The 13573-nt window shown below is 46.9% G+C and overlaps 1 protein-coding gene across 13 annotated transcripts in view; it reads right to left on the bottom strand.

Annotated features, from left to right (window-relative positions):
- Positions 1–13573, bottom strand: part of FHOD3 (formin homology 2 domain containing 3) — a 462694-nt gene that overhangs the window by 56247 nt on the left and 392874 nt on the right. For 12 of the 13 annotated variants that reach the window (XM_041743118.1, XM_041743137.1, XM_041743146.1 and 9 more), the window contains 2 exons: positions 10380–10643; positions 1697–2580 (listed from right to left, as the gene is read on the bottom strand). In XM_041743118.1, the coding sequence (XP_041599052.1) occupies positions 1697–2580; positions 10380–10643 (1148 nt within the window). The remainder of the gene's footprint in view (positions 1–1696; positions 2581–10379; positions 10644–13573) is intronic. The other variant, XM_041743156.1, reaches the window with a different exon arrangement.

Below are 13573 nucleotides of genomic sequence, written 5' to 3'. Positions count from 1 at the left end.
TTTGTAAATTAGTTCCTGCTCACATTTCCTATGCCCCCACCCCTGAGAACAAAGGTATGGGTTTCTGGGTCCCACTGAAGAACATATCTTAATCCATTTGGTAAAAATTTCAATACTTTTCTCTTATGCTCTCATTTTATAAAAACTAGGCAAACAGGTGTCCTTTAGCCAGGCAATAAAGTATTTTATGAGGTCACCACCTACCTGAAGCAAGAATGGAACTTCGGGCTACTATGAGGGCACTTACTAGACTCTTGTCACCAACCAACATAGGGCCAAGAGAAGGAGGCAGGTGGACCGCCCATTTTGGGTCTTGTCAGTGAAGCTTTTAATCTTGCTAATTTCTTTGTAAGAATGAAGTCAGAAGTAACTTCACTGCCAAATTGTTACTCCCTTTCCTTCCTCTCACTCAAGTCAAGGGCCAGTAACCTAAAAGTACTGAGCAACCAAAGAAAACCCAGAGGGCACACCAGCCAGATGAGCCCATGTGGGAGATGGTGGCTGAAGGAGACCAGCCAACTAGATCCGGGGGTTGGAGGGTATGATCGAGGGTAGGCCCCTGGGTAACTCCAGGCCACCAGAGACTGTTGTGTTAAGCAGCCAGGCCTGTCTCCTCCGGAATGCGGGCTGTACTGCAAGAACTGAAGGGGGCATGTAAGTGGCTCAGCACCACAGGCCACCAGTCCTGGGAAAGTTAGGCACACTGAGAGCAGGTGCCCAACCTCATTTTCCTAAGTGTCATATCCTAGAGAGGACAAAAGGAGGTCTACTTTTGGCTGTAGGAGAGGAGTGACAGGATGTGATGTGCTGTGTTGGATCCCGGCAGTTTGAATTTATAAGCAGGAGTCAGCTCTAATCCTGACACTTGGGGGATTCCTGGGGCTGGCATAGTTCAGATTCACATCTTTGCTGAGACTGGGGAGAAGCTGACACCACAGTGAAGGCCAGCTCGAGGACAGCAGCAAGCATTTGCAGCCCCCCCATGCCCACCCCTGGGGCACTAACCCTGTCACTTGGCTCCTTGTCTGAAGGGCACTCGGCCTGAGGATGCTGCATAAACTTTCTGATTCAGACCTAGTGCTTGACTGGCAGGTCAGGGAGCCCAACTCAGGCAGCTTTATCCTCACCTGAAACATGATGATAAATGGGAAAACATACGGACCTGAAACTAATTTAGGGTAAGTTTTTGCAGGTTTAAATATGCAGGTTTACATAACCCTAAATATGGGGTTACAGCTGGGGTTCCAACTACCACTACACCAACTATCATCAATCAAGGTGAGAGTAAACAGATGTATCTCCTGGATAAAGTCCACGTGTTGGATAAATTAGCAAGACTGCCTCCCTCCAGTTAATGTCAGCGTCTACTGTTGGGCCTGTTAATAGTCCCTGGTGGACCTTTTTGTCTTTTCCCCTGGGTTATTTGCTTCTTTGAAAGCTACTTTGCCTAACGGGGTCAGTAGGCCGCTGTCCATGTCAGCCACTAAGGGTCCGGTACTCATTTAGCTTGCGTCCAGCCTACCGCACAAAGACTAATCTCTTAAAGGACAGATTTTTATATCAACTTTTTTTTTTTTTTAAAACCGCATAACCAAAGCAGCACGAGGGACATCTTAAATACAACAGATCTCTCGGCCCTACTCAACAGCAGAAAGTAACTCTGCAAATGAAGAAGCACTTGGGATGCTAGCAGTACCTTGGAGACGGACAGTTCCTTAGATTTGGACTCAAACAGGTGCTCCAGCCTGGAAGTGTCCACCTTGATAGGTTCCAGTTTCGACCACAGGAATTCTCTGCAGCGCCGGTTGTTCTTACACGGCCACTCGAAAGGCCGCACTTCATTCCAGAAGAGACGGATGGTCTTCTTTTTCTTGGTGAATGCCGGCTGACCCCGGGGGACCTGGGGCCACCCTAAGCCCTGAGGAGCGTTGAATACCGGAGGAGGAGCCAATAAATTACCGGGGACCGGAGGGGGAGGCACGACGCTGTCCAGCAGGGGCGGCGGGGGCGGGGGCGGCAAACCCAGGAAGGTGGGTGGGGGCGGGGGCGGGGGCCCCGGGGCCTCCCTGGGACCCAGGTCCACGTCCAGGACGTCCACGTCGTCCTCCTCCCCCAGGTCGGTGAAATCCATGTCTTGGATTCTGAGCTCCCTCGGGTTGGCCATGAGCTGGTCCCAGATGTAATCGGATTCCGTCTTGGGCTGTGCGGAGGCTTTCTCTGGGGCCTTGTCACTAGGCTCGGCGTCCGGGGAGACGGACCCTCTCCCTAGGTCCCCGCTGTTGAATCTCTCAGCGAAGGCCCTCACGCTGCCCCGATTGTCCAGGCGGCCGACGTCCACCCTCCGGCCGCCCTCATCCTGGGCCAGCGAGTGGGCCTGCAGGGTGGATATCCTGCTCGCCAGGCTGGCCACGGCCTCCGCGCCCGGCTCGGCCCTCCCGCTCTCGCCCTCCGCTTTCTCCTGGTCATCCGGGGGCTGTCTGTTATGCGCATACAGCATGTCCAGCATGAACCGCTTGTTGGTGAGGATGTCGCCGCACTGCTCATTTACACCGGCATCCTGAACGCCCACGGACCACAAACCTGGAAGCGCAGAGGAGAGAAAAAAGTGAGCAAACGGCAGGTGCCTCCGTGTGGAGGGAAGCCAGCTAGGGGCGAGCGGGGCCTAACACACGGAGCGACTTCGGAGAGGACGCTGACAGTCGCAATCACCTGCTCCAGGACCCAAGACTCTTGTAGTTAGGGCATCGCTCTCAGCTCCCACCTTGGCTCAGGAGAGTATTTTCCTCACTTTTCCTGCCCACAGACCCACCCAGCCACACGTAACAAGGGGCTTTGGTCCTAACCAGACACAGGGAGGCCAGGAAGCTGCTGCCTCGCCCACCGCAGGACAGGTGGAAAAGCTGTGGAGTTAGGTCTCCCCTCCCCCCACCCCCCCCACCACATCTGCTCAAAGTGCCTGGGGGAAATGCACAGACCATCGCACGGCTTGTACACTAAATCCATGGCCACCGGTCTTCAGGAAACCCCTAACGCTTCCTGGCAGCCTCATCTGCGACCTCTCCTGGGTGACTTTTCCCACCTCCCCTCTCTCCTCTAACCTCCCCGCTGTCTCATCTGCACACAAGCATGGCCTTGCTTCCTAGTTCCACAGCTTAACAGAAGCCAGAGATCTCCCAGGGCCTCACCTAGCCCCCCGCTTCCCGCACCTGAACCCCATCTATGGCTTCCCTCCTGTGACTACCGACAGACTGGCCCTCTTAGCAGGGTCACGCCCTCCACGTGTGCATTTGGAAGCCATCCTGGTGCTTCTCTGTCCTGCATTTCCCATGCTCCTCCCACTAGACCTTCCTACTGGCATATAAACTTGGTATGACTTCACCCATCTTAAAACAATTCAACTCCACTTAGCCCCCCAGCTATAATCCAACTTCTCTCCTTTCCCAGGTGGCCTAAAACTTTCCTGCTGCACTAGACCCAGAAGAGGACTCCCTCCTTTATTTACATCCTTCACGTGGCTTCCAGGGCATTGTACTCACCTGGTCTGCTTCCCTTTTTTCTGGATGCTCTTTCTCATTCTCCTATGCCACTTCCTCCTTATCTTTACCCTTTAGATGTCCTTGGACCTCTTGTGTCCTTGCACACTTAGTTACCATTTCATCCAGTCTTCAGGCTTTAGGTACCACCTCTGCCCTCATACCCACCCTCTCTCTGAACCCATTTCTACTACACCCCTTTCCTATCTCAGACATGGCAACTTTCATCCATCTTGCTGCCAATTCCACAAATCTCAGTCATGTAACTCCTGTTCTTTCACGTGGGCATCTAACATAGCAGGGTGTCCTGTTAGCTAAGACTTCATGTCACATCCAGAATCTACCCACTTCTCTCATCACCTGCCCTGCTATGGCCTTCATCTGAGCCAGCATGGTTTCTTGCCTGCAACACTGCAGGAGTGTCCCCTAGCTCGTCCCAATTTCCACTCATGTCCCTCTAGAGTCTGTGGTTAACAGCGATGTTGATGTGTTAAAACGCCCGATCCCATCTTTTTGCTCAAAGACTTCTAATAGTGCCACATTTTGCCAAGAAAAAAGCCAGTGATCTTTCATCATTTCCCGAGCCTTGCACGTACCCACCTTAATTTTTTTTGATGAACATCCCTGAACCCCTTTCACTGCAGTAGCTGCTTGACATTCCTAGACCTCACCGGGCATGATCTGGCCTCAGGGCCTTTGCCCATCCTGGAACAAACTGCACCCGTTTAACCACACAATTTGCTTCTCAACCTCCTTCTAGGTCTTTGCTTAAACAGTATGTTCTCAGTGAATCTTCCCCAACCACCTCATTTAAAACTCTGCAACACTCCCCCTCTCTCCCCAATGCCATTTATCTCACTCTCTGGCTTTAGTCACCAGAGTACTTATTACTGCCTAATCTTCCCCATATTTTCCTTATTTATTTTACTGCTGCCTTTGTCCTGCCACTGGAATGGTTATAATTACTTGTTAAACTGTCCTCTTCATCGGAATGTAAACCGTACAAGAGCAGGGATTGGGGTTTTTTGTTGTTGTTTACTGTTGAATTCCCAGCATCTAAGACACGTCGATGAATCAGTGAATGGTCAAAAATGGGATTCCTCAGAGTTTGGCTCCTAAGAGCCAGCAGGGCTGTTTGGCGGGCATTCAGGATGTGAGGTCCCTCCAATACCCAGGACCTCTGTGGGCACCTGCGCCGGGGGACGGCAGGGACCTCGGTCATGGACGTGAGCATCAGCAGCCTTTGTTCAACCAAAGGAGAATGGCCCAGTCAAACCTACTGGGAGGGACACTGGTCTCTCCCACGTGACCCTGCCTTGATCTCAGAGGAGGCATCACTGGGAAGCCACAAGGGTCCCCCGGCACTCTTCTTCCAGTGCAGCTTTGCCCTCTGTTCAGTAGTGGCCCCACCTCACTAAAGGCCCAATACCAGAACAAGGAGCAATTAGACCCTTGGCAGCTTTCACCGAGTCCGCTTAGGGGACAACCACCATTGAAGCGGGAGGAGACGGCAAGTGAGGACAGGACAGGGAAAGTCTGGGTATCTGCAGTCCCTACAACTGGCCAGACAGGCCCATAAATAGGAAGACCGCTTTGAGATCAGGGGGCTCCAGCGGGTAAGTGGCTGAGTCTCTCTCAAGAGACTGCTTCTCTCCTCCTCCATTTCCTGGGAAATGTTGCAATTTTCTTTTTTTTGTCAACAAGGAGGAGGACACAATTAGGTGATCTTTTAAATGCTGGTTGTCTCCCTTAGTCTCTTTATTCACTTAGGTCTTCCTGTATCATTATGTAGTGTTGCTTCTTTGCCGCTAGTAATTTCCTTTGCTCTGAAGTCTACTTTATCTGATATTAATATAGTCTCTCCTGCTTTTCTCTGATTAGTGTTAGCATGGTATTATCTTTTCCTGACTTTTCACTTTCCATCTGCCTATGTCATTATGTTGAAAAAGAGTTTTGTATACATGGCATATAGTTAGGTTATATTTTTATCCATTCTGCGAAACTCCCTCTTTTAAAATAAAGTCATTCTTGGGTGCCTGGCTGGCTCAGTCAGGAGAGCATGTGACTCCTGATCTTGAGGTTGTGGGTTCGAGCCCCATATTAGGGGTAAAGACTACTTAAAAAAATTATTATTATGTTAGGGCTTCAATCTGCCTCTTTATTTTTTGTTCATTTCCTTTGTTTTACTCTTTCTCCTTTTTTGACCTCAACTGGATTACTTGAACATTTTTTAGAATTTCAATTTGATTTTTACTGTTTTTGAGTTACATGGCTTTATATAATTTTCTTAGCAGTTGCTCTGGGGATTACAATATGAACACTAACTTCTCTGTGTGCTGATATTGACGTTTTACTACTTTGAAGCATAGAATTCTTACTTCCATTTAGATCCTTTTGCCCTCCCCTTTTTTTTTTACCCTCCCTACTTTAAAAATAGAATTGCCTCAAGTATTTCCTCTACATACATTGAATGCTACATCATAGGTTATAATTTTTGCTTCCACCATCACCTATGACTAAGAAACTTGTGAGGCAAAAGAGTGTCTTTTTTATTTACTATTTTTTCCCACTCCATTTTTCTATTTCTTTCTGAAATTTTGAGCCTTCTTCTGTCATCATTTCCTTTCTGTTCAGAGAATGTCGTCTAGTCATTGTTTTAAGAGTGGTCTACTAGTGGCAAATTCTCTTAGTTTTCCTTGAATTGAGAATGTCTTCATTTTCTCTTCATCCTTAAAGGCTACTTTTTGGAGAAAAAAAAAAAAAAGCTACTTTTGCTGGATCCAGCATTCAGGGTAGATAATTCTAGTCTTTGAGCACTTGACAAATGCTGTGCCCCTTCCCACTCACCTCCATGTCTCAGATGAAATATTTGAATCAGCATTCCTCTATAGATGATACACTGTTTCTTCTTACTCCCTTTGAAGACTTAATTTTTCATCTATAGTTTTTCATCTTCCTTGGTGTGAATTTCTTTGGATTCATCCCCATTAGTATTTGCTTAGCTTCTTAAATCTGGAGGTTTATGCCTTTTCCCAAATTTGGGAAATTTTCAGTTGTTATTTCTTCAAATATTTTTCCAGCCCTGCAGGCTTTCTCCTCTCCTTCTCAGATTCTGATTAGATAAATGTTAGTTCTACTGATACAGTTTCACAGGTCCCTGAGGCTCTGTTCATTCTTTCAATCTACTTTTCCCCAATTCAGACTTGGTTACTTCTACTGCTCTGCTTTCAACTGCACAGGTTATTTCCTTTGTTGTCTCCACACTACTACAGAGCCCAACAAATATTTTATTTTGGCCATTGTATTTTTCAATTCTGTAATTTCTCTTTGGTTCTTTTTTTTTAATATCTTCTATTTCTTTCCAAGATATCTCATTTCTGTCATGTATTTCCTGAATGTTTCTAATTGTTCACTGAAGCATCATCATGATGGCTGCTTTACAATCCTAGTCAGATAATTCCAACATCTGGCTCATCTCAGTGTTGGCATCTGTGGTTTGTCTTTTCCCATCCAAGTTGTGATTGCCCCAGATCTTGATAGGATGAGTGATTTTAGAGTGTATCCTGGATATTTTGGAGATTGTCTGCTAGACTTTGGGTCATGTGTACTATTCTCTTTCAGTAGGCACTCACCCTGTTTAGATGTGCTGTACAGGTCTTGATGGAAGTAAATATTCAGCTCTCTACTGGGTCCTACTGTCACCACCACAGGAAGAAGGCTGACTACCCTCACTGCAGATGGGCAGGGTGGGGGTGCAGCAGTCCCTTGACCCACTGGTATCTTCCGAGTGAAAGTGGAACACTTACTCACATTGCCTCCAAGTGGAAGTGAAGGCTCAGCTTCCACTGGTCCCTACTGATTCTGGGATGGGGAGAATAGATTGCAGACTAATTTCACCCTCAATGACATCATTTTACCTTTTTTTATGTGGAGTGGGGTGGAGGCTGAGCTCCTTGCTTGGCCCAACTGGTATCAGAGAAGGAGGGTAGGGGCAATAGAATGCTGGTTAGTCATCTTCCACTGCCTTCCTAAGTCTCTTTCCTGCTGGGTAAAGGCAAAGGGTCAGATCTTTACAAGACCCCACTGACAGTACCTCAATAGAAGAACTGGGATGCCAATTCCTTCTGTCCTACAGGGGATAGAATATCAGTTCTCCATTAGGCCAAAACTACCCCAGCAAGGAAATGAGAGCACTATCAGCTTCTTTTTGGCAGGAGATAGAGGACTGGCTCCCTCCTGATGGGCGTCCCACTGACACCCGGGACTTGGAGGAAGGGGAGAGGAATGGTGTCACCCCGGTCTCCATGGAGTCGAGGTTATAGAAGATCACCTCCTCTTTGGTCCCACTGAAGCTACTAGGTGGGGAAGGGGTAGGTCAGCAGCTGATTTTTCATTAGTGCTGGTCTAGGGTAGGGCATGTATTAAAAGCCAAAAAGACTTTCTGTTCTGTTAGGCAATCATTTTATTTTCCCAATTCTTTGGCTATAGGAATAAGATTTAGTCAGAGCTTTGCTGCCATGTCACTGAAGTCCAAAGATCTTAGACAGTCGGCCTTCTTCTCTCCAGTTTCCAGGGACCTCCTATGATTGTTCTGTTATGCCCAGAGTGTTTCTATTTTAGTTGTAAGAGGAAGGAACTTGGAACAATAGACCTGCTCCATCTTAGCCAGATGCCTCTTCATTCAATAATTCATTAGTGGTTTTGTGAGCCTCTACTATGCTCCAGTCCTACAGGTAGGAAGTGAGGACTCATAATGAACAAGACAGATATCCCCATCCTCACAAAGCTGACATTCAAGTGGAGGTAATAGACAGTTATACAAGTAATTACCGCAAAGTGTAACAAATACTACAATAAAACCTCTCACACTAATGCCATAGAGCAGAACACATGAAACAAAAAGAAAGCCGTACAACCAGAATAGGTTGAGACTCTTTCAATCCCTACAAATTCATTTCTGAGTAATGGATACAATCATTAGAGTCATAAAAGGCAACAGCTATGATGACAGAGCTGCCCTGACTCCACAGCTGGTGATGGTGCCTGAGAGCAGTGGGATTTTCTAAGAAGTTGCAACAAATAAACATGATCACATCTCTTAATAGCACCAGACTGAAGTAGGAAAAAAAAAATCACTGCAAAGCCCTAATTCCTGAGTTAATACTCTTGGACACCACCAGCTTTTGGTAGAAAGTCAATGGTTCTTCACTGAGAGTACAGTCTCCATTTTTGGAAAGTTGCCCTTATTTGGAAAAATATTGGACAATCTGATCCAAGAAAGTTCTGTTCCTTGGCTTCTTTTCACTAACCCCACTTGTTGATATGTTTTAGGCTTGCTAAACCTAGTGATGACGAATAATTCCTACAGCTATTTATAATAAAACATGATTTAAGACCAAACTGATCAAGAAGACTTACCCGACCTGACCCCCTGTACTGTGACCATAAATCACATCAAATGTGAATACTAAGAAGTAGAATTCGGGAGACTAACTGCCATCTGACTTCGAGAGATACATGTAATAAGTAAATACCGATACTTACAATACCTTCTAGCACGTACATCTTCAACCAGACACAAGATTTTCAATGCAATAACTACTAAGACATAAACTAATATCTTTCCGTCTTTTTTCAGTGCATCATAGTGACTAGCAATATAAAGAATAAAAATAATACAGCTGGTGAAAACTCAAAATATCAACTAAGACTCAGCCATTGATTGATAGGTCTCATGGCAGGCATTATGGCTCCAAGCATTCATTCAAAATGAATGAAATCATTCATTTCATTCACACATCCATGTTTCAGAGATCATGTATTCTTAATCTATGAGCTAACAAGCCATGCATGGGTTATGTCACTGGCTGGCAGGCCCTTGTGAAGCCTTCATGATGCACTTTGGGCCCAAAGCATAGGCTCCTTGAGTGTGTATCACTCTGTAGCTTAATGAAGACTGGCTAGTAGTAAGACATGCCTCCACTGGTGAAATGTGTTAGTTGAGAGAGGTGGCTGTCCTCTCAACAGCACACAAGTCATGGGTAGGAAAACCAAGCCTATGGTGTTGCATATGAACCATAATTCAAGTGATTACATAAATCCTTTACAATTCCTATAACCCTCTGTGGCACCCTCCCTGAGTCCCCAGTGAGGATTAACATTCCATTTGGTCTCTCATCATAAAGTTACCATTACACATATGAACTGAATATCAGCTATAATGCCAAAAGGATCTGATTTCATAAAGAAAAGCAAATGCTTTATAACAAAAGCATGGCCCTGAGCATATTGTAGAAAGGTACTTAAATTATGTATATTCCACTCAAGCACATCAAACTGACTTCAGCACACTGTGAGCTGTCATTTTTTTGGAAGTACCCTTTCAATTCATTTTAACAAATTTGCTCTGGTTTGAAATGTCCCTCATAATACCTTAGCACATTTCACTGAAGAAACTTTCGAGGGAGCCGATAGCAACATGACATATCTCTAAATATAAGTAAGAAAAAAAACTACATTTACTATTAATGAGCAATTAGAAGGAAATGAGGCATTTCTCCTTTGGGACTTATTCCTTATGCAAAGTCCTTTCCTGCCCTCATTATTGCCTTTTCCCACCTATAGAAGTGAAGCTACAATAATATGGCAGTGGGTGTGGGGGCCACCTCCCCATTGGGCAGGAAGCTGAGGGGCTGCCTACAGTGTGGCCACATCTCTAACCTCCAGACTCCAGGTGACACAGCCCAGTGAGCGAGCTGAGCCAGCAGTGACCTCAGTGGCCAGCAAACCAAGTCCCCTGCCCAGGTTTCCCTGGAATTTATTTACTGAGAAAAGGGGCTGTATTACCAGTTCCCCTGTCCCTGGAGAGCTTGTCCTCCTTCTCCTCCCTCTCTAACGTGCTGCTGGAGGACGAGATGCTGGAGGCAGAGCAGTTGTCCTTCTCGTTCACCTCCTCGCTCTGCCTCTCTTTCTCACTGAGGGAGGCCCGCTCTTCTGGCTCTTGCTCCAGTGCTCGCTCCACTTCACTCTCTGCTCCCACGTGGGCAGGGGCTACTTCCGGGCTGGCCTCATCCGTACCCTGCCCCACCTCCGCCTCCGGTCCAGGCTCAGCTGGTGGAGACAACAATGGAGATTATCATCACAACAGGAATTTCTTGGGAATGTCAAGTGAGGTGTGAAAGTAGACATGAGGTTGACATCCCTTTGCTATTTGTTGTGGGCAGAATCCTAAAGATGGCCCCAGGATTCCCATCCCCTGGTTATTCAGTTGAACACTCATCTAGGCACTGGGAAGGGATCGTGCAGCTGCTGGAACAGTCTCAAATCACTTGACTCTAGGATGTGGAGATTATCTAGGGGGGCCTGAAACAATCCGGTGAGACTTTTTAAAAGCACAGTGTTTCCTGATTGGCAGTAAAAAAGAAAGAGAGATTAGAAGCATGTGGCTTTAAAGATAGAGGGGTCATGTGACAGACAAGGAATGCGAGTGGCCTCTAGAAGCTGAGAGCAATTCCTGGCCAACATAAAACACAGAACAGGGACTTTGAGCCTGTGAGCACAAGAAACTGACTTCTGCCAACAACCTAAATGAACCTGAGGTGGATTCTTCCCAGGGCCTCCGGGTAAGAGACAGGCCAGTCACAGCCTTGAGGGTGGCCTCCTGGTACCCAGGGCTAAGAATCCAGTTGAATAATGCTGAACTTCTGACCCATGGAATCTGTGAGGCGATAAATGGGTCTATTTTGAATCACAGTTTGTGGTAATTTGTTATGTACCAGTAGCATCGCTAAGTTTTATCAGGAGCTAAACCAATGAGGACTGTTGCCCTTTGCTTAAATTAGGTTTGCTCATAATTTGATTAGTCCATAATTTTGAGAGTTGTTCAGGAGAATCACTCATGGGCATAGAACTATTTGTAAACCTATCGAGGCTGGAGATTTGATGCTTGTAGCAAGGTAAAATGCTCACACTCCCAAGTGTGACATCCATCCCCTAGGGAACAGGAAATGGCATAGGATGGCTTTGCATGGTTTTACTGAGCAAAATTCTCAGCTCTGCACTGTATATGGGTAGCAAAATGATTGAGGATACAGAAAGTTCTGAGCCAAATGTCTTGTGTGAAGGCTAAAGGGAGACAGGTCACTCCTGAGAGTGTGATCCTCGGGGCTGGGCAAAGTCACATTTTTGAGTCCCAAGCGTGTGTGCTTAAGCCCTAGGCATAGGCTACTCAAATACAGAATTGCAGCAGCATCTGCATGGGGCAGGGGCTGTAAGAGATCTGCCCAGACCTCAGGAGAACAACTGGACCAGGGAGCTCCCTCTGTGGAGGCAACCTGCTGGCTCAGGTGAGTGGGGACAGCTAGCAAGGGAATATACAGAACAGGCCAGCAGGGCTGGCAGTGCCATTACTATGGGAGAGGAAAGCTCAGGCCTCACTGGGCAGGGAGCTCAGCTACCCTCAGCTTCCCTCAGCTTCCCAGCCAGAAGCTGTTCTGCCCAGAATTATTGGGTCCAGTATCCCCGACCCTCATCTACTCTCAGGCTGCTTTCCTCTGAGAAAGAGGGATTTGAAGGAGGTGACATGTCAGCCTCTCCTTATGTCCTTGGGTAATTTCCAACCACCAAAGGACAGAATGACTCCTCCAGGAGAGTCTCTCATGCCCTTTGGATAGGAATGGGGTATAGAGGTCAGAGAGCCTCTCCCTTCTGCCTGCCCATGGCTTCATGATAGGTTGTATATCTTCTAGCCTGATATGGGAACCTGCTGCCCTGGGAGACTAGGGGAAGGTAGGCTGGGGCAGCAAAGACCCTGTGTCCAGCAAAGACCCCTGCTGGGGGTCCCCCAAGAACTGGTGATGTGAGGACAAAGTTTCCAGGCAGAGATGTGCTGTCTGGCAGTAGTAGGAAGAAACCAAAGGACATACAATCATGAACCCATATACCTAAGAATGGGCTTGTCAGACACTTTTCCTCAAAAGCAGAGACAGAGCTGAGTACAGTGAAAGAACAATACATCCTTGAGAAAAATCCCCTTTGGTATTAAAGGAATTTTTATGGTGATTTCTTTTTCATCTGATAATAAAACATTTAGCAAGGAGATACAAACATCCTTTGGTTTACGAGCATGGCATAAGCACCACGTTACCAATAGCACTGTCATCCTTTGGTTGACAGAAGGCATATGTCCTTGCACACATTTATTTCAGAATAGCCACATCAAAACGAAAATGTGTTTCCAACAGTCTAGCATGTGGCACACATTTGAGTTTTAATTGGTGAGCATATGGTGAAAACTGGCTAGGGTGCCTCCATGTGGCTTTATCACTGACAGGGAGAGGGGTGCAGTGGGCTGTCATGAGCCTGTGTCTACTCTCCATCCCCAGGACAGTGGGCATACAAAGTAGGAAAGACCCATGATTTGGTGGCAGTATGACTTCAGCCCACGTGCACTCCACCATGTTTCCTTCCACGGAAGCAATGACACTGGCCCCTGATTAGCCCTGGTGGTCTGGACAGGTATGCTGATGGCCATGCACATGCTAGAGAGCCACACATTCTTGTGGCTGAAACCCTAAATGATTTCATCCTCAAATGCTAGGGCCCTCACTTTGTGGAGATATTTCTATGTGTGATCCGACTACCGGGTGGTTGCTCTTTGTCATTGCTGCTGGAGAGGCAGCCATCTCCAAAACTGCCTCCTGACTACCATGCAGACTCAGCATCACAGCCCTGATGGCAAATCTGCAGCATGTAAGGTGGTCTTAATGATGAACAAATAATATTCACACAAATTATAGTCAAGCGAAGCCATCAAAGATAGAGAGTGACTGTAAGCGCAAACACACATGGCTGCTTCCTGATAACACTGGTACTGCACACGCCAGGCAGCATACTTGTCACTGACATAGCATATCAGCTTTCAGAGGGCTCAGTCTTTGGCTAGGGAAACAGGACATAAAAACCCATCAGTGGGGATCACAGTGATATGTGGCTGGGCACCCAAAAGAGGGCACTGGATAACAAGTGATGCGGTGGGGTGG

Source organism: Vulpes lagopus, chromosome 1 (genome assembly GCF_018345385.1).
Source record: "Vulpes lagopus strain Blue_001 chromosome 1, ASM1834538v1, whole genome shotgun sequence".
Classification (NCBI taxonomy): domain Eukaryota; kingdom Metazoa; phylum Chordata; class Mammalia; order Carnivora; family Canidae; genus Vulpes; species Vulpes lagopus.
This window is presented reverse-complemented; position numbering and strand designations above follow the sequence as displayed.